Source organism: Coregonus clupeaformis, chromosome 39, assembly GCF_020615455.1.
Source record: "Coregonus clupeaformis isolate EN_2021a chromosome 39, ASM2061545v1, whole genome shotgun sequence".
In the NCBI taxonomy this organism is placed as follows: domain Eukaryota; kingdom Metazoa; phylum Chordata; class Actinopteri; order Salmoniformes; family Salmonidae; genus Coregonus; species Coregonus clupeaformis.
The window spans coordinates 13,294,316-13,317,276 of NC_059230.1; the positions used below are offsets into that span (position 1 = coordinate 13,294,316).

At 42.1% G+C, this 22,961-nt stretch overlaps 1 protein-coding gene across 4 annotated transcripts in view; it reads left to right on the plus strand.

Annotated features, from left to right (window-relative positions):
* The window catches only part of LOC121554148 (multiple PDZ domain protein), a 71,917-nt gene that overhangs the window by 36,697 nt on the left and 12,259 nt on the right, over positions 1-22,961 (plus strand). For 3 of the 4 annotated variants that reach the window (XM_045211913.1, XM_045211916.1, XM_045211915.1), the window contains 17 exons: positions 718-759; positions 7,196-7,291; positions 7,510-7,605; positions 9,108-9,285; positions 9,399-9,509; positions 11,996-12,058; positions 12,842-12,913; positions 13,647-13,803; positions 15,055-15,251; positions 15,521-15,612; positions 16,262-16,337; positions 16,551-16,631; positions 17,823-17,915; positions 18,242-18,316; positions 20,643-20,808; positions 21,342-21,490; positions 22,451-22,534. In XM_045211913.1, the coding sequence (XP_045067848.1) occupies positions 718-759; positions 7,196-7,291; positions 7,510-7,605; positions 9,108-9,285; positions 9,399-9,509; positions 11,996-12,058; positions 12,842-12,913; positions 13,647-13,803; positions 15,055-15,251; positions 15,521-15,612; positions 16,262-16,337; positions 16,551-16,631; positions 17,823-17,915; positions 18,242-18,316; positions 20,643-20,808; positions 21,342-21,490; positions 22,451-22,534 (1,828 nt within the window). The remainder of the gene's footprint in view (positions 1-717; positions 760-7,195; positions 7,292-7,509; positions 7,606-9,107; positions 9,286-9,398; positions 9,510-11,995; positions 12,059-12,841; positions 12,914-13,646; positions 13,804-15,054; positions 15,252-15,520; positions 15,613-16,261; positions 16,338-16,550; positions 16,632-17,822; positions 17,916-18,241; positions 18,317-20,642; positions 20,809-21,341; positions 21,491-22,450; positions 22,535-22,961) is intronic. The other variant, XM_045211914.1, reaches the window with a different exon arrangement.

Genomic DNA, 22,961 nt, shown 5'->3' on the forward strand with positions numbered 1-22,961 from the left:
TGAAATGAATTGAGATGACTAAAATGCATACCTCAGAAACAACACCTGATAATGAATGTGTAGTAAACATTATTATGCAGTAGAAAGTGTTGAGGAGCTCAGTTTACTTTTAACAATGCACTTATCGTCTAATAGGAAAGGTCATTGTAATCCAGTGTTGTGAGTCATAGACCACCTTAATGTCACTTAGAAGTTGTGCCATGCAAAGCATGATAGAATGTACAGATATAGGATCTTAATTTGAGCGTGTTTGCTACAGCAGGAAAATAATCCTGCAGCAACAGGAAATGTGAATTAGTATGTGGATTATAATTAATGAAATTTTTTGTAGGGGTTGATACATTTTTCGTGAGGGAAATTTCAAAGTGGAAATTGCAAACTTCAGAAGCCCTTTTAAACCTTAAGTACACTACAAGTTTTAAATGTTCTGCCTTGCAGGAAAGTTATCCTGCAACAGGATGATCAAATTAAGATCCTACATCTGTAGGCTACTGTACATACATTTAATATTTCTGATGAACACCAATTGAATACTGTAGGCTACATGAAGGTAGGACTTTCAGTCCTATAGAAAGGCTTTTGGACTACAGCATTTGGACGAGGGAAGCTACATTAAAGTCTTGGGCCCCATTATTTTCGGTATCTCAAGTGCTGCTTGCTTTACGTTAAACTTCTCAGTACAGTATGTTTGCCCATAAAATCCTCTTCACCTTCTAGATCTGCTTGTGCACCAGAGGACGATCTGTGCCCCTTTTATGTGTGAGTATTGCTAACTCCCACGCTGAGGGGTGTGCAACCAAAATCTGCCATTTTAATTTGTTTCCTCACTGTCCACATTTCCTCACCATCCTCATGCGGGCCTCATCGCCTGTCCATGGTAGGGAGTTTTATCCAGATCTAGAAGTTACAACACATACAGTATATCAACCATACTGCACATCTACCTTACACAAACCTTATCTCATCCATATATCTATCATACACAAGTCTTATATTAACCATATACAGTGAGGGGAAAAAATTAGTTGATCCCCTGCTGATTTTGTACGTTTGCCCACTGACAAAGACATGATCAGTATCATTTTAATGGTAGGTTTATTTGAACAGTGAGAGACAGAATAACAACAACAAAATCCAGAAAAATGCATGTCAAAAATGTTATAAATTGATTTGCATTTTAATGAGGGAAATAAGTATTTGACCCCTCTGCAAAACATGACTTAGTACTTGGTGGCAAAACCCTTGTTGGCAATCACAGAGGTCAGATGTTTCTTGTAGTTGGCCACCAGGTTTCCACACATCTCAGGAGGGATTTTGTCCCACTCCTCTTTGCAGATCTTCTCCAAGTCATTAAGGTTTTGAGGCTGACGTTTGGCAACTTGAACCTTCAGCTCCCTCCACAGATGTTCTATGGGATTAAGGTCTGGAGAAAAGTTAGGCCACTCCAGGACCTTAATGTGCTTCTTCTTGAGCCACTCCTTTGTTGCCTTGGCCGTGTGTTTTGGGTCATTGTCATGCTGGAATACCCATCCACAACCCATTTTCAATGCCCTGGCTGAGGGAAGGAGGTTCTCACCCAAGATATGACGGTACATGGCCCCGTCCATCGTCCCTTTAATGCGGTGAAGTTGTCCTGTCCCCTTAGCAGAAAAACACCCCCAAAGCATAATGTTTCCACCTCCATGTTTGACGGTGTGGATGGTGTTCTTGGGGTCATAGGCAGCATTCCTCCTCCTCCAAACACGGCGAGTTGAGTTGATGGCAAAGAGCTCGATTTTGGTCTCATCTGACCACAACACATTCACCCAGTTCTCCTCTGAATCATTCAGATGTTCAGTGGCAACTTCAGACGGGCCTGTATATGTGCTTTCTTGAGCAGGGAGACCTTGCGGGCGCTGCAGGATTACAGTCCTTCACGTGTTACCAATTTTTTTTTTTTTGGTGACTATGGTCCCAGCTGCCTTGAGATCATTGACAAGATCCTCCCGTGTAGTTCTGGGCTGATTCCTCACCGTTCTCATGATCATTGCAACTCCATGAGGTGAGACCTTGCATGGAGCCCCAGGCCGAGGGAGATTGACAGTTATTTTGTGTTTCTTCCATTTGCGAATAATCGCACCAACTGTTGTCACCTTCTCACCAAGCTGCTTGGCGATGGTCTTGTAGCCCATTCCAGCCTTGTGTAGGTCTACAATCGTGTCCCTGACATCCTTGGAGAGCTCTTTGGTCTTGGCCATGGTGGAGAGTTTGGAATCTGATTGATTGCTTCTGTGGACAGGTGTCTTTTATACAGGTAACAAGCTGAGATTAGAAGCACTCCCTTTAAGAGTGTGCTCCTAATCTCAGCTCGTTACCTGTATAAAATACACCTGGGAGCCAGAAATCTTTCTGATTGAGAGGGGGTCAAATACTTATTTCCCTCATTAAAATGCAAATAAATTTATAACATTTTTGACATCTGTTTTTCTGGATGTTTTTGTTGTTATTCTGTCTCTCACTGTTCAAATAAACCTACCATTAAAATTATAGACTGATCATGTCTTTGTCAGTGGGCAAACGTACAAAATCAGCAGGGGATCAAATATTTTTTTCCCTCACTCTATCTACCATACACAAGTCTTATATCAACCATATATCTACAGTACCAGTCAAAAGTGTGGACACACCTACTCATTCAAGGGTTTTTCTTAATTTTTACTATTTTCTACATTGTAGAATAATAGTGAAGACATCAAAACTATGAAATAACACATATGGAATCATGTAGTAACCAAAAAAGTGTAAAAACAAATCAAATATATTTTATATTTGAGATTCTTCAAATAGCCACCCTTTGCCTTGATGACAGCTTTGCACACTCTTGGCATTCTCTCAATCAGCTTCACCTGGAATGCTTTTCCAACAATCTTGAAGGAGTTCCCATGTATGCTGAGCACTTGTTGGCTGCTTTTCCTTCACTCTATCATCTGACTCATCCCAAACCATCTCAATTTGGTTAAGGTCGGGGGATTGTGGAGGCCAGGTCATCTGATGCAGCACTCCATCACTCTCCTTCTTGGTAAAATAGCCCTTACACAGCCTGGAGGTGTGTTGGGTCATTGTCCTGTTGAAAAACAAATGATAGTCCCACTAAGCCCAAACCAGATGGGATGGCGTATCGCTACAGAATGCTGTGGTAGCCATGCTGGTTATGTGTGCCTTGAATTCTAAATAAATCACAGACAGTGTCACCAGCAAAGCACCCCCATACCATAACACCTCCTCCATGCTTTACGGTGGGAACTACACATGCAGAGATCATCCGGCGGTTGGAACCAAAAATCTCAAATTTGGACAATTTCCACCGGTCTAATGTCCATTGCTCGTGTTTCTTGCCCCAAGAAGGTCTCTTCTTATTGGTGTGTTTTTGTAGTGGTTTCTTTGCAGCAATTCGACCATGAAGGCCTGATTCACACAGTCTCCTTTGAACAGTTGATGTTGAGATGTGTCTGTGACTTGAACTCTGTGAAGCATTTATTTGGGCTGCAATTTCTGAGGCTGGTAACTTTAATGAACTTATCCTCTGCAGCAGAGGTAACTCTGGGTCTTCCATTCCTGTGGCGGTCCTCATGAGTGCCAGTTTCATCATAGCGCTTGATGGTTTTTGCGACTGCACTTGAAGAAACTGTCAAAGTTCTTGACATTTTCCGTATTGACTGACCTTCATGTCTTAAAAGTAATGATTGACTGTCATTTCTCTTTGCTTATTTGAGCTGTTCTTTCCATAATATGGACTTGGTCTTTTACCAAATAGGGCTATCTTCTGATACCCCCCCTACCTTGTCACATCACAACTGATTGGCTCAAACGCATTAAGAAGGAAATAAATTCCACAAATTAACTTTGAAGATGGCACACCTGTTAATTGAAATGCATTCCAGGTGACTACCTCATGAAGCTGGTTGAGAGAATGCCAAGCGTGTGCAAGGCTGTCATCAAGGCAAAGGGTGGCTATTTGAAGAATCTCAAATATAAAATATATTTTGATTTGTTTAGCACTTTTGTGGTTACTAAATGATTCCATGTGTGTTATTTCATAGTTTTGATTTGTTCACTATTATTCTACAAAAATAGTAAAAATACAGAAAAACCCTTGAATGAGTAGGTGTGTCCAAACTTTTGACTAGTAGTGTACCATACACAAGTCTTATATCAACCATATATCTACCATACACATACAGTGGGGAAAAAAAGTATTTAGTCAGCCACCAATTGTGCAAGTTCTCCCACTTAAAAAGATGAGAGAGGCCTGTAATTTTCATCATAGGTACATGTCAACTATGACAGACTAATTGAGAAAAAAAATCCAGAAAATCACATTGTAGGATTTTTTATGAATTTATTTGCAAATTATGGTGGAAAATAAGTATTTGGTCACCTACAAACAAGCAAGATTTCTGGCTCTCACAGACCTGTAACTTCTTCTTTAAGAGGCTCCTCTGTCCTCCACTCGTTACCTGTATTAATGGCACCTGTTTGAACTTGTTATCAGTATAAAAGACACCTGTCCACAACCTCAAACAGTCACACTCCAAACTCCACTATGGCCAAGACCAAAGAGCTGTCAAAGGACACCAGAAACACAATTGTAGACCTGCACCAGGCTGGGAAGACTGAATCTGCAATAGGTAAGCAGCTTCGTTTGAAGAAATCAACTGTGGGAGCAATTATTAGGAAATGGAAGACATACAAGACCACTGATAATCTCCCTCGATCTGGGGCTCCACGCAAGATCTCACCCAGTGGGGTCAAAATGATCACAAGAACGGTGAGCAAAAATCCCAGAACCACACGGGGGGACCTAGTGAATGACCTGCAGAGAGCTGGGACCAAAGTAACAAAGCCTACCATCAGTAACACACTACGCCGCCAGGGACTCAAATCCTGCAGTGCCAGACGTGTCCCCCTGCTTAAGCCAGTACATGTCCAGGCCCGTCTGAAGTTTGCTAGAGTACATTTGGATGATCCAGAAGATGATTGGGAGAATGTCATATGGTCAGATGAAACCAAAATAGAACTTTTTGGTAAAAACTGAACTCGTCGTGTTTGGAGGACAAAGAATGCTGAGTTGCATCCAAAGAACACCATACCTACTGTGAAGCATGGGGGTGGAAACATCATGCTTTGGGGCTCTTTTTCTGCAAAGGGACCAGGACGACTGATCCGTGTAAAGGAAAGAATGAATGGGGCCATGTATCGTGAGATTTTGAGTGAAAACCTCCTTCCATCAGCAAGGGCATTGAAGATGAAACGTGGCTGGGTCTTTCAGCATGACAATGATCCCAAACACACCGCCCGGGCAACGAAGGAGTGGCTTCGTAAGAAGCATTTCAAGGTCCTGGAGTGGCCTTGCCAGTCTCCAGATCTCAACCCCATAGAAAATCTTTGGAGGGAGTTGAAAGTCTGTGTTGCCCAGCGACAGCCCCAAAACATCACTGCTCTAGAGGAGATCTGCATGGAGGAATGGGCCAAAATACCAGCAACAGTGTGTGAAAACCTTGTGAAGACTTACAGAAAACGTTTGACCTGTGTCATTGCCAACAAAAGGTATATAACAAAGTATTGAGAAACTTTTGTTATTGACCAAATACTTATTTTCCACCATAATTTGCAAATAAATTCATTAAAAATCCTACAATGTGATTTTCTGGAGAAAAAAATTCTCATTTTGTCTGTCATAGTTGACGTGTACCTATGATGAAAATTACAGGCCTCTCTCATCTTTTTAAGTGGGAGAACTTGCACAATTGGTGGCTGACTAAATACTTTTTTCCCCACTGTACCTTATATCTACCATACACAAACCTTAGTCTGACCAGTTAAGTTAAAAATAGAGCAAACTTCTTAAATTCACAATTCAATCATTAATAATTCAAGATATTGTCAAATGATGTTGAAATCTGTGGCCATTAAATTTCACCAGATCAGATAATCTTATAGCTAATCAATGCTTTGCTGATTTTTTTTTAAATACAGCATATTTAATATTGCCAATACCAACACAGATATATCTCCAAAACCATTTTTTTTGGTGTGGCAGCTAAGCTTCTACTCGTGTCCATGTGCACAGGTAGTCAAGTTAACGCAGTCCTAACACAAAGTAAATGTATCTGGATAAATCTCTCACTGGACTGCACCACTAACCATTAAAACTTCATCCTTAACACTACATTGACATTCTTTTCTGGGACTATGGGGCTTGCAGGTCCATTTGTGTGGCGATAACGATTGATTTTGCACTTTTTGGACTTCGCTGTGTCCACCCCATCACACACTAATTCACTTGTTCCTTTCGTCATCTGTTTTTGGAGGCATTTTAATTGCTGTTTGAATGAACAGGGATTCAAGTACCTCAGTGTCTGCATGTCCTAATGTTGAAGTACGAATCAGTCCATCGTTGTTAGATCTGTCATCTTCACTCAAGTGTAAGTGTGTGTGCTTTAGAATCAACTAATCACGATTGAATTGCTTTAAACTGGGCCTACCAAAGCGGACCTATGCTCTTTACCACTTCCCCTTCATTACATTCTTAATATTTTGGAACGTTCTCTTCTGTTCCAGTAAATTAAGAATTGGTGTTCCAATTGATGTTCCCTTCAAACCGCCATGACATATTTTGGAAAGAATTCCGGCACTCAATTCAATTCGAGCCAACTTTATTGGCCCAGACATTTATGAACGACGCAAACATCTGTTTTGGATAGTTATGCGGGACGTCTGCTACATTATTAATTGACGGCTCACCTTGGGCTCATGATAGGCAGAATGCATTGCCGGAGAAATGTAGAGTTCATTCCTTCCCCTCCTGCAATCTTGTGCCGCACAGTTAATTTGGATGGGGAGAAAAACAGGCGAGCTCCTGAATGTAGATTAGACGTCTATGAATAAATACAAGTCATTTTGTTAAAGTACCCTTTCTGCCATATGGGGTGACATACGAATGCAGGCTCTTCCACACTAATGCTTTGTTAAACGTTCATGTCATTCCTAATGATGAATATTGACATGCTTGCACACAAAGTTGAACTCTCGTGTCATATGTTTATGGATAGGATATATATTTTTGGGGTATTTGCAGTGATGATGACATCTTGGTCAGGTTGTTGTTAGGAGTGTGCTGAGGTCCATTGGTGTGTGTGCGCACGTGTGTTCTCAGCATCACCTATGTCCCCGTGGAGTATCTGGAGGAGTACAAGGCCAGCCTGGAGCAGCCTAAAGATGACGTCTTCTCTGATGCTCCTCCGGCCCCAATGTAAGCTCAAACTTTATAAAACTTTATAGAAGTAATATATTATAGAAAGTTATTTTCATAACGATGCCCTCACTAAACTCATATGCTTTTGATTTCAAGCATAGACCAACTTTTACAACATTATTTTGTTGTACTCCAGACAGTACCAAAACAAGTCGATAACTATCATTCAAGCTATGGTTTACAAAGGCTGCTGTTTTCGGTTTGTCCCTTTGCAGAAGAGAAATCCCAGAACTCCCAGAGCGGGAGGATGGAGAGGGAGAGGAGAGCGAGCTACAGAGTGCCACCTTCAGTAACTGGAACCAGCCCAGGAAGTGAGTAGGAAGTTTGACTTTGGCTTGGTCCAGAACATAGAGTTGGATAGAGGGTGCCCTTTCCACAAAGCCAGTTTTAGCATGGGAAGGAAGCGCCATTGAAGGCTTTCACTATTTTAAAGTAGTCAACTGGGTGTGACTTCCTATGGGTTAATTTAAGAAGTTATCATGGCAAAGATAGGGGTATACCCTCTTTCCAACTCTAATGTTAAGAAAACAAATCTGATTGGGTAAATAAGCAATAAGCACTGCTTTGGACGTCAAGCCAAGGTTTATGGCAGTAGTTATACTGCTTTGGAACTGGGCTAGACCCTGCACACGTATATTACCCACTGTCTGTGTTCTGTTTTGTGATAGTAATGTTGTTCAAAACCGGTATCCTCACCTCACCTCCTGTCCTCGAGAGGTGCTCTACACTGTCTGCTGATTCTAATCAGTGACTGATTTAGGCAAGCGAACGCAAGTCTGTGGCACTCTCTGTCCAATCAATGACAATCAAGAGGAAATCAGCAAACACTGTGGCCCACCAGGATTATTAATAGCTGAGGCTAACTCAATGGGCTGCAACGTTTAGAATGTCACAAATAGAAATGTAGCCAACTGACACACACCCTAATCTAAAAGACAGAGAATCACATCAAGTCTACCTAATTTACCGACCCGACACAATGCCCCATTTTATACAACAGAGAATCATTTACATTTTAAATTGTTGAACCTTCTGTAACGTTGCACTCTCTTGAATTTGTATTCAATAGGTGAGGTTCTTACACAAGCCATTTTCCTCCTTCAATGTCACATGTAATTCTTTACTTTGTTTGCAAATAAATCAAATTACAGGAGTTGGCCAACTGTGTCCCAAGAAGTGGTACAATAGAGAACCCCCTTTTTAAAATATATTTTACAATGCGTGTCATCTCTCTCAGGGTGGAGCTAAAAAAAGAAGCGGGCAAGTCCCTATCTACCATACACAAGTCTTATATCAACCATATATCTACAGTACCAGTCAAAAGTTTGGACACACCTACTCATTCAAGGGTTTTTCTTAATTTTTACTATTTTCTACATTGTAGAATAATAGTGAAGACATCAAAACTATGAAATAACACATCATGTAGTAACCAAAAAAGAATTCAACAAATCAAATATATTTTATATTTGAGATTCTTCAAATAGCCACCCTTTGCCTTGATGACAGCTTTGCACACTCTTGGCATTCTCTCAATCAGCTTCACCTGGAATGCTTTTCCAACAGTCTTGAAGGAGTTCCCACGTATGCTGAGCACTTGTTGGCTGCTTTTCCTTCACTCTATCATCTGACTCATCCCAAACCATCTCAATTTGGTTAAGGTCGGGGGATTGTGGAGGCCAGGTCATCTGATGCAGCACTCCATCACTCTCCTTCTTGGTAAAATAGCCCTTACACAGCCTGGAGGTGGTGGTGGTACAATAGAGAACCTCCTTTTAAAAATATATTTGACAATGCGTGTCATCTCTCTCAGGGTGGAGCTAAAAAAAGAAGCGGGCAAGTCCCTTGGCATCAGCATCGTGGGGGGCAGAGGGATGGGCAGTCGCCTCAGCAACGGTGAGGTGATGCGGGGCATCTTCATCAAACACATCCTGGAGGACAGCCCCGCCGGCCGCAACGGAACCCTGAAGACTGGAGACAGGGTTGTTGAGGTACACCCATCTATATTATTTCACAGTAGCATGTATTTACTTTGACATGGCAAAATGGTTATTGCACAGTGATAACCTATTAATTATTTGTTTGTTTCTTTGGAATGTATCAGGTGGATGGCGTGGACCTGAGAGATGCCAGTCACGAGCAGGCTGTGGAGGCCATCCGCAGGGCAGGAAACACTGTAGTGTTCCTCGTCCAGAGTATCGTCCACAGGCCCAGGGTGAGCCCTCTAGCTCCCTGTGTTGGCATGCCAGCTCCCTGTGTTGGCATGCCAGCTCCCTGTGTTGGCATGCCAGCTCCCTGTGTTGGCATGCCAGCTCCCTGTGTTGGCATGCTAGCTCCCTGTGTTGGCATGCTAGCTCCCTGTGTTGGCATGCTAGCTCCCTGTGTTGGCATGCTAGCTCCCTGTGTTGGCATGCTAGCTCCCTGTGTTGGCATGCTAGCTCACTGTGTTGGCATGCTAGCTGTGTGGCAAATGTCTTTCAACAACAATACTTTATTTCCTAATCTCAAACCATTAATTATCCCATTTTAATACAAAATGTACTTCAAAAAACTACTTAACCATCCTGTATCCAACAAAGACTACAGTAGCTATCTATATATGTGACAAAGCTTCAAAAGCATGACTGGCTATTAGGGTTGCTTTCATACCCGAGAGTGTGCTTTGCGAGAGGATGGATTTGAGGTTTGAGAAAGGCTTTTGCTCATATTCAATTCGTTGACAGACTCCTTGACAGGATCCATTTCACTAAAAGTTCAACGGAAACTTCTAAACATTTGGCTGACTGTATTTTTCCTGCATTATCTTCATTGGTTTGAAAGCACCATTATGCTCCAAAAGCATGACTAACTAAAATCCTACTGAAATTGCTGCCAGCTTTGCAATAGCCAACATACCTTGATATCCAACTTCCAATCATTCATTTTCATGCATGGTTGAAGCTTTCCGGACCTTTTCCGCAACCTTCCACTAACCTTCATCTAACCAGTCCAGCATGCACCTCTTCCTCAGCCCGAGTCCCACTGTAGCCCTGCTTCGTCACCAGTCATAGAGAAATACAGCACCGCTTTAAAATGCTTGCCTTATCAAATGTGCCAGGTAATCTCTCGCTCTCTCTGTTTATTTGTACTGCTTTCTTTCTTTCTTCCTCCCTCTATCTCTCTCTTTGCACATCAGTAGAGTCGATGTTGCTTTATCTCTCCATCCAGAAGTTTTCAGACTTGCTTATAGGCTACTGTATGTGCATGCAACAGAAACGTGCAAAAAGAGACCCAAATAAAAATTGGAATCTGAGTGCATCCATAGGGAAAAAAATAGATATAAAATGCTATATGCTAGAAAGGTTAACTGCTACGGGGCAGGTATGTATTGCTCTTGCTCTTTTAAATGGTGCCACTGGGACCCACCTACAGATCGTAATTATGCTTTCTAGCAGTTCCCCTTTAAGGCCTTCTTCTACTCTTCTGTGTCACTGGTGAATAATCCAAAAGCAGCCTTGAGGATATTCTGAAAAATGTATTGTTTGGTTCTAAGAAAGAAAAAAAACACTGGTCTCCTTGAGGACATTCATTACCATTCGATCATTTTGGAATAATTTGAATGACTCCAGAGCTGTTTTTACTTTTGAACATCTATTTTTCTTGGCTATTCCCTTTTTTCCTGGACAGCCTCTGATTACATTTTTGTCAGGGCTCTGCTGCCACATTTCATTTCCTTCAACTTCTGTATCCTTGACTTGCTGTTGATCCCCTGTGTTGCTTTTAGAAGGCGCCCCTACCCTTTCTTCTGCGGCTGAACACCCACCCCGGGTCTAGCCCACAACCCACTATTCAAACCTCTGCCAGCTTATTATCTCCTGCCCCTCCGCTTCAGGTTAGACTGTCTGTACCTCTACTCTGTCTCTGTCTCTGTGTGTGTGTGTGTGTGTGTGTGTGACCCAGTGTCCAATCTTCCTTCATGTAGGCTGCTTTCTTTTGCTGCTCAAGGTTTGCTTTTTGTGGGGGGTCAAATCCTACAGTGTATAATACTCTTTGTGTAGAATATTTTCTCTTTGGCCCAGTTTCCCAGACCCAGATTAATTATACTAATGAACTCAAAAGCATGCTCAGTGGAGAATCTCCATTGAAAGTGCTTTTGAGTCCAGGAATAGATTGTGTCTGCCTGGGATACTGGCTTATAACGTTTTGTGAACTGAGGAAGAGGAACAGGAAAAGCTAAAATAACACAATAGCTAATATGTCCAGTACCCCAAACCACAAGGTTCACTGAATGTTGCTGTGGTGGTTTCTGGTTGGCAAGCAGAATATATTAAGTCAGCTCCTGGGTGAGATGTGGTCAGGCCTGGGTGGAATATTGATAATGAGCTGCCTACCTCACTGGACACATCACCATTTTAGTTTTCCCAATGTGTATATACTACCCACTCTGACCAAGGGCAATCCATAATCTGCCAATACAACCACAACTCATGAAGAAAGACAATAACAATTGAAGTTTCGCTCAGGCTACTTTTTCTGTTACATTCAAACAAACGTTTTTAATATATATGGATGCTTTTACTTTAGACATGTCCCATGCAAGCCTCACTAATGAAATACAGTATGATGCCTCACCGTTGTAAGTTCAGCCTTTGCTGATATGACATTTGATGGCAATGCCTAGCAGTGTATTTTTCATGTCTCCGTCTCTCTTGTACACAACAGTCCTCAACCACAGACACCAACGAGGAGAGAGCGACAGCCATGGTGCGGTGCAATAATGACAAGGTCAGTGTCTCTATGTAACCTTCAGACCTATGTCAAATACTTTCAAATACTTGAGGTGCACTGGATTTAGCACAGCGTTTGCACTTTTGGGACTATTCCATTGTTCCACTGTACTGAAACCAAAGGAAACCAAGCACAGCAGGGCTCCCGAGTGGCGCAGTGGTCTAAGGCACTGCATCTCAGTGCTTGAGGCGTCACTACAGACCTCCTGGTTCGATTCCAGGCTGTATCACAACCGGCTGTAGGGCAGCGCACAATTGGCCCAGCGTCGTCCGGGTTTGGCCGGTGTAGGCCGTCATTGTAAATAAGAATTTGTTCTTAACTGACTTGCCTAGTTAAATAAAGGTAAAATAAATAAACAGCTCGAGTATTTTGAAGTGTTTGGGCCCTGGTATTGTAACCTTAGGGGACAACGCCTGTAACTTGATGTTGTATTGTCGTAGAAGTCTCAAACCAAATTCCCGCAGGGCTTTGTGTACACTTTTTTCATGCCAAATGATTTACATCTGTGTACATTATACTATTCACCTATCAAGTTCATGTCTCATCATGACCAGCAAATATGTGACTGAATACAGCTGACCCTTCAGGAATCGAGTTTGAGACACCTGGGATAAATCTTATTTAGCTTATCAAATTACGATTTTTAGTAGACCTAGCACTTCACTCACACTCTCCATCATAGCGGTGGAGTGAAGTTTCTGCCCTTAGTTTCACAATGTTGTCCTAGTCCTTTGTTGTCTATCTCACTGAAAGTCACTGACTCTTCTCTGTTCTCTGTAGGAGGTTGAGAGTCACAGTAGACTATTCCTACGCCTCTCCCCAACTAACCCTTTCACTCCTACTCCGTTTAAGGTTTGTGGGTCTTTGTGTTGTCGTGCTTTTCACCTTCTATTCCCATGTATACTTGTACGGTTGTGTTATGGAATATATGTGGAGACGCATATATTGGACAGGCCTTACATGCATACATGCTGTCCTAACACATTTCCACTAAACCTATCTGAATCCCTTTTTCTTTTTGTGTTTTGTTGGTTACAAATAGAACATTGAAATGTCGAAATTGAAACGTGTCCATTTTAATCTCTTGCAAAAAATATGCAATTTTTTGATTCTGAATCAAAATGCTTTTTAATTTTCCTAAATTGATCAAAATAATCCAAGTTTTGTCTTGGATTGTGTTGCACTTGCTTCATAAGGTAAGTGTCCATTTGAATGTGTTATCAGATGGACAATGGTTGGATTGAATTCTATCAGTAAGGAACATTTGTTATTAAACTCAGTCTTGAATATTGAGGTAATCTAAAAATACACTACTTATGACTTGAATCAATGGAATGCTTTGCTTACAGCAGTTTAGTCAAATAACAGTTTAGTCATATAAACTTAAAATACATCCCTAAAAAGTAGGGTGACCCCGTTTTAAAGGGTCCACCTGCACAAGTGACTAAAACGTACTTTACCGACTCAACTTAACAGTACATCTTTAGGTTTTAGTCAGCTAAACCTGCTACGCTGAAACTAAATGATTATCTGCCTTTTTGCCACACTACAACTCTATTGTCCTGATACTTCTGTGATGTGGCAGCCGCCAAAGAGGGAAGTGGGAAAGACATCGTCCACTACTCCTCACCTCTCCCTTCCCGTGGTTCCCCACGTCGGAGAGACAGACACCGATACCCTGACAGAGATTCCCGACAGACAGGCCCAGACGGAAGACAAGGATGAGTTTGGCTACAGCTGGAGTGAGTGTGACTATGAACAGATCTAGGGACAGTTTACCCTCCCCTTAAACACTCAAAACCGATCAATAAGGGCAACTTCCTCCTTCTTCATGAAAGGTCACTCATTGGACCGAAGTTGGCTAACTATGTTATGTTATCTGGGTGCTCACGTTGTTATTATGGATCATTATACAATGAACAAGACCATGGATGGACCCCATCCAGAAAACCCTCCTAGCCCCCACTCCATAGGCACTCGAATAGAACTGAATATATATGATAGGTGAAAGTCCTACCAATTCATCAGTGGGTAGGCACTAGGGTTTGTTTCCATGGATTCAGCCAGCTCCCTCTTGGCATGCCTACTCTCATGTGCTACCACCTAGCGGCCACTAGAGGGCATCCACATTGCATTTTGAACATGACCTGATCTGCGCAATCATAGTCTTGCCAGTGCTTGAATTGGGCCGGAACACACCGGTACACCCAAAATAGGTACAAGCACCTATTTCAGTCTACTTCAAGCACTAAGTCTGGCTACTAGGCTCTCAAGGCAAGTGAACTAGGCTAGCACAATCATATTATACCTATATAATTATTCAAAATGAAGCGTCAGCGGGGTAGGGAAAGGGGTGGTTTCTGAATGGGGCCTCAGGCTCTTCTGATTATGGACAGTATAGTCCCTTCTGGGCCCCTGGTGTGTGTGTGTGTGTGTGTGTGTGTGTGTGTGTCCGTCCTGTGGGGATCAGATTGATGAGGTGAGTCAGGGAGATTAGTACAGGAGTGATGGGACAGGACAGTCTGTGGCACACAGCCCAGAACAACATGGTCTCCTCTGAATACTATCCATTCCACTGAGCGATAGAGAGAGAGGCCTGTCTGTCTGTCAGGATCAATACAAACCTAGGTTTGGCAGTATCTTTGTAAGTTGAAACGATGACATATTTGACTCTTATGTGAGATGTGTTGAGTATGACTTTGCATTTGATGTGATCCTTTAGTTTAGAACCACTGACTATGATTTTTGTTAAAAGTTGTTTAATTCCCATTCATGACTTGGATGTATGAGTATAGCAAGTCAAGAAAAGCTATCCAGCGAAAATCTATGCCAAACACTACATAGAAAGCTATTTGATTATATAGTCAATAATTTCACATAATTATATTATACAACACACACAGGTTCTAGTCAAGCCTGCAACTGTATTCACATTCATCAGTATGATGTTTCAGTGTTTCGACTCATTTGAATCTATCCACTGTTCTCTACAGAGAACATCATTCAGCGCTACGGCAGCCTTCCGGGGCTGCTGCACATGATTGAGCTGGAGAAAGGGAAGACTGGCCTGGGCCTTAGTCTGGCTGGCAACCGCGACCGCTCCCACATGAGTGTGTTTGTGGTCGGGATCGACCCCACTGGAGCCGCCGGCAAAGATGGTCGCATTGTGGTAGGGGATGAACTGTTGGAGGTGAGGAGCTTGGATTAGTAATTTAGTGGTCACCGACGCTATAGATTGGTGGTTTTTAACCAGGAGTTGGTGCCCAGTGGGTATTTTATGTACTAAATCACATTATGTCTTGATTTAGCTTTTCCTGTCTGATTTGATATCTAATCTCGACAATATTATCTGAGGTTTGCAGGAAGGAAGCAAAACTAATGCCAGTTGCTGAATTGACTAACGTGGTGCGTTAGACAGTAGTAAGAAATTCCATATTGTTAATTTCTGCACCCTATTAGATCAATGGGCAGATTCTGTATGGGCGGAGTCACCAGAATGCCTCCTCCATCATCAAAAGCGCCCTGTCGAAGGTCAAGATCATTTTGATCAGGTAGTGTATTTGAAGAACCAAGGAAATATATCACAAGTCCTTATTTCCATCCCCCACCAAGTATATTTTCAACTGAACCACCAAGTTCAACTAATTTCTGCCTTGCATAAAGCAGTATAATCACTCATCCCAATTCTTTACAATGACAAACATTTATAGATTCTGTAGCAGAGCCCCTTCAATAGCAGAGGACTATTTTAAGCCTAATAACATCACCATACAAAGCCCAGTAGAGAGAGCTGTGGTGTTACAAAAGACTGTTTAGACTGATCTAAACTGAAATCAGTGCAGACAGGCATCACAATACTCCAAGATGTCTCCTTCCATTGTCTCCTGCGTTATTCCTGGTAAGGTCACATGATCATGGAAAACTACTTATGTCAGGCCAAAATAAGGCAGGCAGGAACACACGCTACTTAACTCAACTGACAGCCTCAATTAGACTGTGTGGTTCACAGACTCGGGATGCATCCCAAATGGCACCCTATTCCCTACATTGTTCACTATTTCTGACCAAAGTAGTGCACTGTATAGGGAATAGGGTGCCATTTGCGACACCCGCATGAGCTATGGGTCTCAGACAGACAGAAAGCTATGTGTCCTGAAGCAGTGACTAGTGATTTACTCTTGAGTTATGACTGGTGGACAGGAACACAGATGCTCTCAACCAGATGGCTGTAGGACCAGTGAGGGAGCATGGAGACACCCTGGAGCCCCAGACAGAGGTAAACACACACAACCATGTCACATGCATACACCCATGATATGTACTTCTCACACAGGAACAAACAGACACATATTCACACACTGTCTCCCTGTCATCCTGTGTATGTGTAGATACTTTTTCTGATTGAAAACGGCCTGAAGGTATGAAGCAGCTCAATGACAAAGGCTCTGTCTTCTACACTTTCACTCTCATATTCATCATTTTCTCACAGCTAGAAACATGTACTTCCATTGCACCCTCGGCGATCGATGTCGACATGTTGAAATATGTGCAGCACGTCATTCTGCCGAAGGTGAGTTACCTTGAGACTCTCCGATGCTGCTCTGCTATTCGTTAACATAGGCTCAGACCTCTTCAGGGAGAGAGAGGGAGGGAGCAAAGGGGCCTATTCTCTATTCTAATTGGCTGCTACAAGAGAGAGGGAGGACAATGAGAGAGGGAGGACAGTAATCTATCCTAGAAACTGAGAGAGAGCAGGATAGACAGGGAGAGTAAAGAGGATGTGAACCTATTCTAGTTTAATGGGTCTTCTGACAAGCCAAACACCTGGATGGGAGTCTCAGCCTAGCTGTCTGTCCACATGGTTTATTATATAATAGTCTATTAGTGGATCATGGTATGAAGGCAACATCTGGTATGGGCACATACCAGACACATACTTTCCTGTTACTTCCTCTCACTCTCCAGGAACAAAAGATCATGCCGTGTCAAGATGCTGAGTAGAACTGGGTCGTGTTCATTAGGGCATACCCTAGCAAACCGAAAACTAAAATGAGTGTTTCTTATTGGTCATGTTCAGATAGTACCTCCCTGTTTCTTTCGGTTTCTGACAATTTTTCTCCTGTTTCTAACTTAATGAACACCCTGGTACTAGTTTGCTGCTCCAGTCACTCTTTATTATTGTCAGATTTTCTTTTTACAATAGTCCTTGATATAGGACAGGGGTGAAAAATGAATATTGCCCTGGGGGCCGCATTCGGTCTTCAACGAGGTCCGGTGGGCCGCACTGAAAATGGGTTATATTTCCTCGCCGTCAAAATTAGCAAAAGATAGTCCTCTTGCCATCGTTTTTTAAAATATCCGATGCTCCTTGACTGCCTAGGTTTAATTTAAGTGATTATTGGCAAGCTGGACACAGTCAAGAAAGTGTATGAATGTAGGTCCATTATCATCTCTACACAATTTCGATTTGGTATTAGTCATTTTAAAGTATATTTAGTTCACAGCCCCCCCATTTTTATTTATTGTTTTACTTAAACCCCCTGCGGTCCAGATTGGACACCCCTGATGTAGAACCATAATGTTCCAAACTGCCTCACAATTTACAAAACAAACCGTTCTTGCATTGTGATGTTTCTGGTTATCAATAGCTCGCTTTCTTCATGTTTAATGTGTCATCATGCATGATTCACTGTGTCTATAATTATGGTTGACAGGGAGGTATTGAAGAAAATTCAAGTACATTATCTCTTTTGAACTCTAGGAGGAGGGTGGATTCGGCATCAATTTCAGTGAGGATGACTCCAAGAATGGGGTGGTGATTCAGAGTATAACTGAAAAAGGACCAGCAGGAAAGGTATGTCACTCTGTCTTACTCTCCTGATTCAAACAGGTGTCCTCTATAGCAGTGTTCTTCAATCCTGGTCCTTTGGACGCACAAGGTGAGCTGGCTTTTGTTCCATCCTAGCGCTAACCCACCTGATAAAACTACTAGGACCTTGATTAGTTCAATCAATAAAGTGCTGGGTTGGAACAAAAGCATATACAACCTGTAGCTGTCCAGGAGCAGTTTTAAAGAACAATGCTGTACAGAAAATAATATTGGACATCCTACATGTTATGCTAATTGGATGGACATATTTTAAGATTAAAAACATTCCAGTCCTGTGTTACTCTATGCAGGACGGCAGCATCAAATCTGGAGATAAACTCCTGGCTGTGGAGGATGAACCAGTGGTGGGCTACACTGTGGAGAGGGTAAGATCTGCCTCTGCAGCCATTTTAGACACACCCTACGGCCAGGGTTAATGGATAGTTAGTTGATTCGTTTGTTGAGTGTTTCTTTATTTTTTTTTATTACTTTGTTTTTACAGGTTTTTTGTTACATATACATACATTTTACATCGTTTGAGTGTTAGTTTAACATTTATAGACCACAGGGATGGGCAAAAATTACTAAATACATATAGAAAATACCATAAAGATCAATATATCAAAATAAAATACAAAAATAAATTTGCAAGTAGCCGGCCCGAACAGCAACAACATTCTCAGTAACGGTTACAAAAACGCGTTACTTGCTCTGACTGTGATATGTTGTGTTTAACTACCTTAGTTAAGCAAGTCACTCTGGATAAGCGTGTGTGCTAAATGACCTAAATGTGAAAATGAACATGCCAAAATTCACTGCAAAGCACACTGGGTATTGTTTTGGGGCGGAGCTCATTAAAATAATACCCAGCATGCTTTGCAATTGTTAATTTTTTACATACAATGGGGGGAAAAGTATTTAGTCAGCCACCAATTGTGCAAGTTCTCCCACTTAAAAAGATGAGAGAGGCCTGTAATTTTCATCATAGGTACACGTCAACTATGACAGACAAATTGAGATTTTTTTTTCCAGAAAATCACATTGTAGGATTTTTATTGAATTTATTTGCAAATTATGGTGGAAAATAAGTATTTGGTCACCTACAAACAAGCAAGATTTCTGGCTCTCACAGACCTGTAACTTCTTCTTTAAGAGGCTCCTCTGTCCTCCACTCGTTACCTGTATTAATGGCACCTGTTTGAACTTGTTATCAGTATAAAAGACACCTGTCCACAACCTCAAACAGTCACACTCCAAACTCCACTATGGCCAAGACCAAAGAGCTGTCAAAGGACACCAGAAACAAAATTGTAGACCTGCACAAGGCTGGGAAGACTGAATCTGCAATAGGTAAGCAGCTTGGTTTGAAGAAATCATCTGTGGGAGCAATTATTAGGAAATGGAAGACATACAAGACCATTGATAATCTCCCTCGATCTGGGGCTCCACGCAAGATCTCACCCTGTGGGGTCAAAATGATCACAAGAACGGTGAGCAAAAATCCCAGAACCACACGGGGGACCTAGTGAATGACCTGCAGAGAGCTGGGACCAAAGTAACAAAGCCTACCATCAGTAACACAGTACATGTCCAGGCCCGTCTGAAGTTTGCTAGAGTGCATTTGGATGATCCAGAAGAGGATTGGGAGAATGTCATATGGTCAGATGAAACCAAAATAGAACTTTTTGGTAAAAACTCAACTCGTCGTGTTTGAAGGACAAAGAATGCTGAGTTGCATCCAAAGAACACCATACCTACTGTGAAGCACGGGGGTGGAAACATCATGCTTTGGGGCTGTTTTTCTGCAAAGGGACCAGGACGACTGATCCGTGTAAAGGAAAGAATGAATGGGGCCATGTATCGTGAGATTTTGAGTGAAAACCTCCTTCCATCAGCAAGGGCATTGAAGATGAAACGTGTCTGGGTCTTTCAGCATGACAATGATCCCAAACACACCGCCCGGGCAACGGAGTGGCTTCGTAAGAAGCATTTCAAGGTCCTGGAGTGGCCTAGCCAGTCTCCAGATCTCAACCCCATAGAAAATCTTTGGAGGGAGTTGAAAGTCTGTGTTGCCCAGCGACAGCCCCAAAACATCACTGCTCTAGAGGAGATCTGCATGGAGGAATGGGCCAAAATACCAGCAACAGTGTGTGAAAACCCTGTGAAGACTTAAAGAAAACGTTTGACCTGTGTCATTGCCAACAAAGGGTATATAACAAAGTATTGAGAAACTTTTGTTATTGACCAAATACTTATTTTCCACCATAATTTGCAAATAAATTCTTTTTTTTTTCTCATTTTGTCTGTCATAGTTGACGTGTACCTATGATGAAAATTACAGGCCTCTCTCATCTTTTTAAGTGGAAGAACTTGCACAAATGGTGGCTGACTAAATACTTTTTTCCCCCACTGTATATATTTATATTTAGTTCATTTAGCAGTCACTATCAGACGTACGATACCAATGCAGGGTGAAAGGGTAGCCACAAAATGTAAACCGCTATAAAATAAATGGTATAGAAAATTATTTTGTATTTTGAAAATACAAAATGCATTGGAGTGTATTCAGCCCAGTTTAATTCAGATTACAACATATTCAGAAGTAATTCAAATATGTATTTCAAACACATGTAACAGAAATACTGGCAATCTCTGCTAGACCATCTGTTGGGGACTATCCAATTGTGTTTTTTTTTTTCTCCTACATTTCAGGTCCATTCTCTACTGCGGAAGGCCAAAGGCTCAGTGAAGTTGACAATCTGCACAGATGAGTCATCGCCCCTCCCCCCCCACTATACTGATCAGGCCACCAGCCTACCCAGCATCCCTAGCATTTCCATGGCTACCCTGGGACAGACTGAGTCAGAGCCAATCAGGAGTGAGTAAACCGCTTGTCGTGTTGACAGGAGGACATGCCATTGATCATTAGCATTTGGGTTTATTGAACGTAAACAATTTAGCTCAAGATTAACTTAAATATTGGTGCTAGTTATAACTCAAAATCTGAACGAAGTATGATTCACTCAGTTATGTAGAGCAGAGTGATATACTTATAGGACAAGTGCCCCCAACTTCAATACCAATCACTTGACATACCAATCACGTCTGTGATTGTTAGTCATTACTGTTTCTGCTGATTTACACAATGAAGAATGAAACAGATACAGTATCCAAATATAGTATAGTCTCTAGTTTACGGTGACTGAATAAATTCTAGTCTGATTTTAGCCTGGCATCAAATGAATAGGTGCTTTAGCCAACTCCTCTGAATATGTTTTGTAATTGCCTTATATTGAATGGCATGCCAATAATAATCAGAGGAATTGGATAAAAGCACACAGATCTGGGACCAGGCTAGAATAAAAACATTTATTCGATCCTTCATCTTAATTTCCCCCTCTCGCTCATCAGGCTCAAGTCGCTCGTCCACCCCTGGCACTCTGGCCTCCTCTGACCCTATGACCTGTCCCATCATCCCCGGCTGTGAGACCACCATAGACATCTCCAAAGGCCAAACGGGCCTGGGCCTCAGCATCGTGGGGGGCTGTGACACTCTATTGGTAGGCCAAAGAGCAAACGCCACACACAGGAACTTTTCATCAAAGCAGCTCTGTGATGACTGGGTTTCTGAAGTGTCCCCTTGTATTGTAGAATAATAACAAAACGTGTATTTTTGAATATTCTATGACAGAACGGTTGTTGGATCCCAATTAACAGATTGCAAACTGACAGTTACTGACAAAGAATCTGGGTTAGTTTTACATAGTTTTACATAGATTTATCTGTAGTTTTAGATGAGAATTTACACTGGGTTTTTGTCCAATTCATTATTTTATAACAATACATAAGAAACAAGTAGAAGTTCAACCACTAACATTACAAGAAGACCAATTCCCACTACTACTTACATAATGATACAAACTTAAAAGATATGCCACCCACTTAGAAGTCTTTGGTTATGTGTGCTTTTAGAGCTGGTAGTAGTATCCCAGGTCTGAAATAGCTGTGGAGGCACTGGAATGGCAAAGGAATATAGGAAATAATGCAGTCTGTCACACACACACACCGCTCCTCCTCTCTCCCCGCCATTCTGTGTGCTCAGTCAGTCCTCAGCCACAGGAAGCAATATCCTGGAATGCGCCCCATGACCCGAGAATGACCCCTCTCTCCCACACCGTCACCCCCCCCACCCCTCCGCCATAGACACCTACACACACAGACTCCAGCTACACCCCCCCACCCCTCCCCCATAGACACCTACACACACAGACTCCAGCTACACCCCTCCCCCATAGACACCTACACACAGACTACGGCTAGTGTCAACCTGTCCCACTCTGTCTCTAATCTCCCATGTATTCCTGAACTCCTTCACCTTGTCATTTTATTCTCTTCATTTCCCGCTCTCTATTTCTCCTTCTCTCTTTTCCCTGTTCCCTCCTACTGTGTCACACACCTCTCCTATTTCATCACTTGTTTTTCCCCTTTCTCACACTTTTCTTTCTCTTCTCTTTCTCTAGGGGACCATCATCATTCACGAGGTCTATGAGGAGGGAGCTGCCTCCAAGGATGGGAGACTTTGGACTGGGGACCAGATCCTGGAGGTATTGGAATATAACAGGGCCCGTATTCATAATTTAGGATCAGATCCCCCGCCCCCCTGTAATCGTATTCCTTATGATATAAAAGGCTAAACTGATCCTAGATCAGCACTCCTACTCTGAGACTTGGCGAATATGTGGTCGTGCCGATACACCTTCAGCAATCCCATGTAATGGACAATATCAGACAGGAGAACCCAATCCTAACTTGAGACATGGGCACATATTTCACACTCTAGTATAACACTGCATTCATATCAATAAGTGACACTTAAGATAGGATTTGGTTCATAGAGTCTGAAGAATACTTTTTCAATTGCACTTGAATCATATGTTACATCTAAAATGATATAAATACAGACAATGAATGGTATAAATAGTCATTATACAGTACCAGTCAAAAGTTTGGACACACCTACTCATTCAAGGG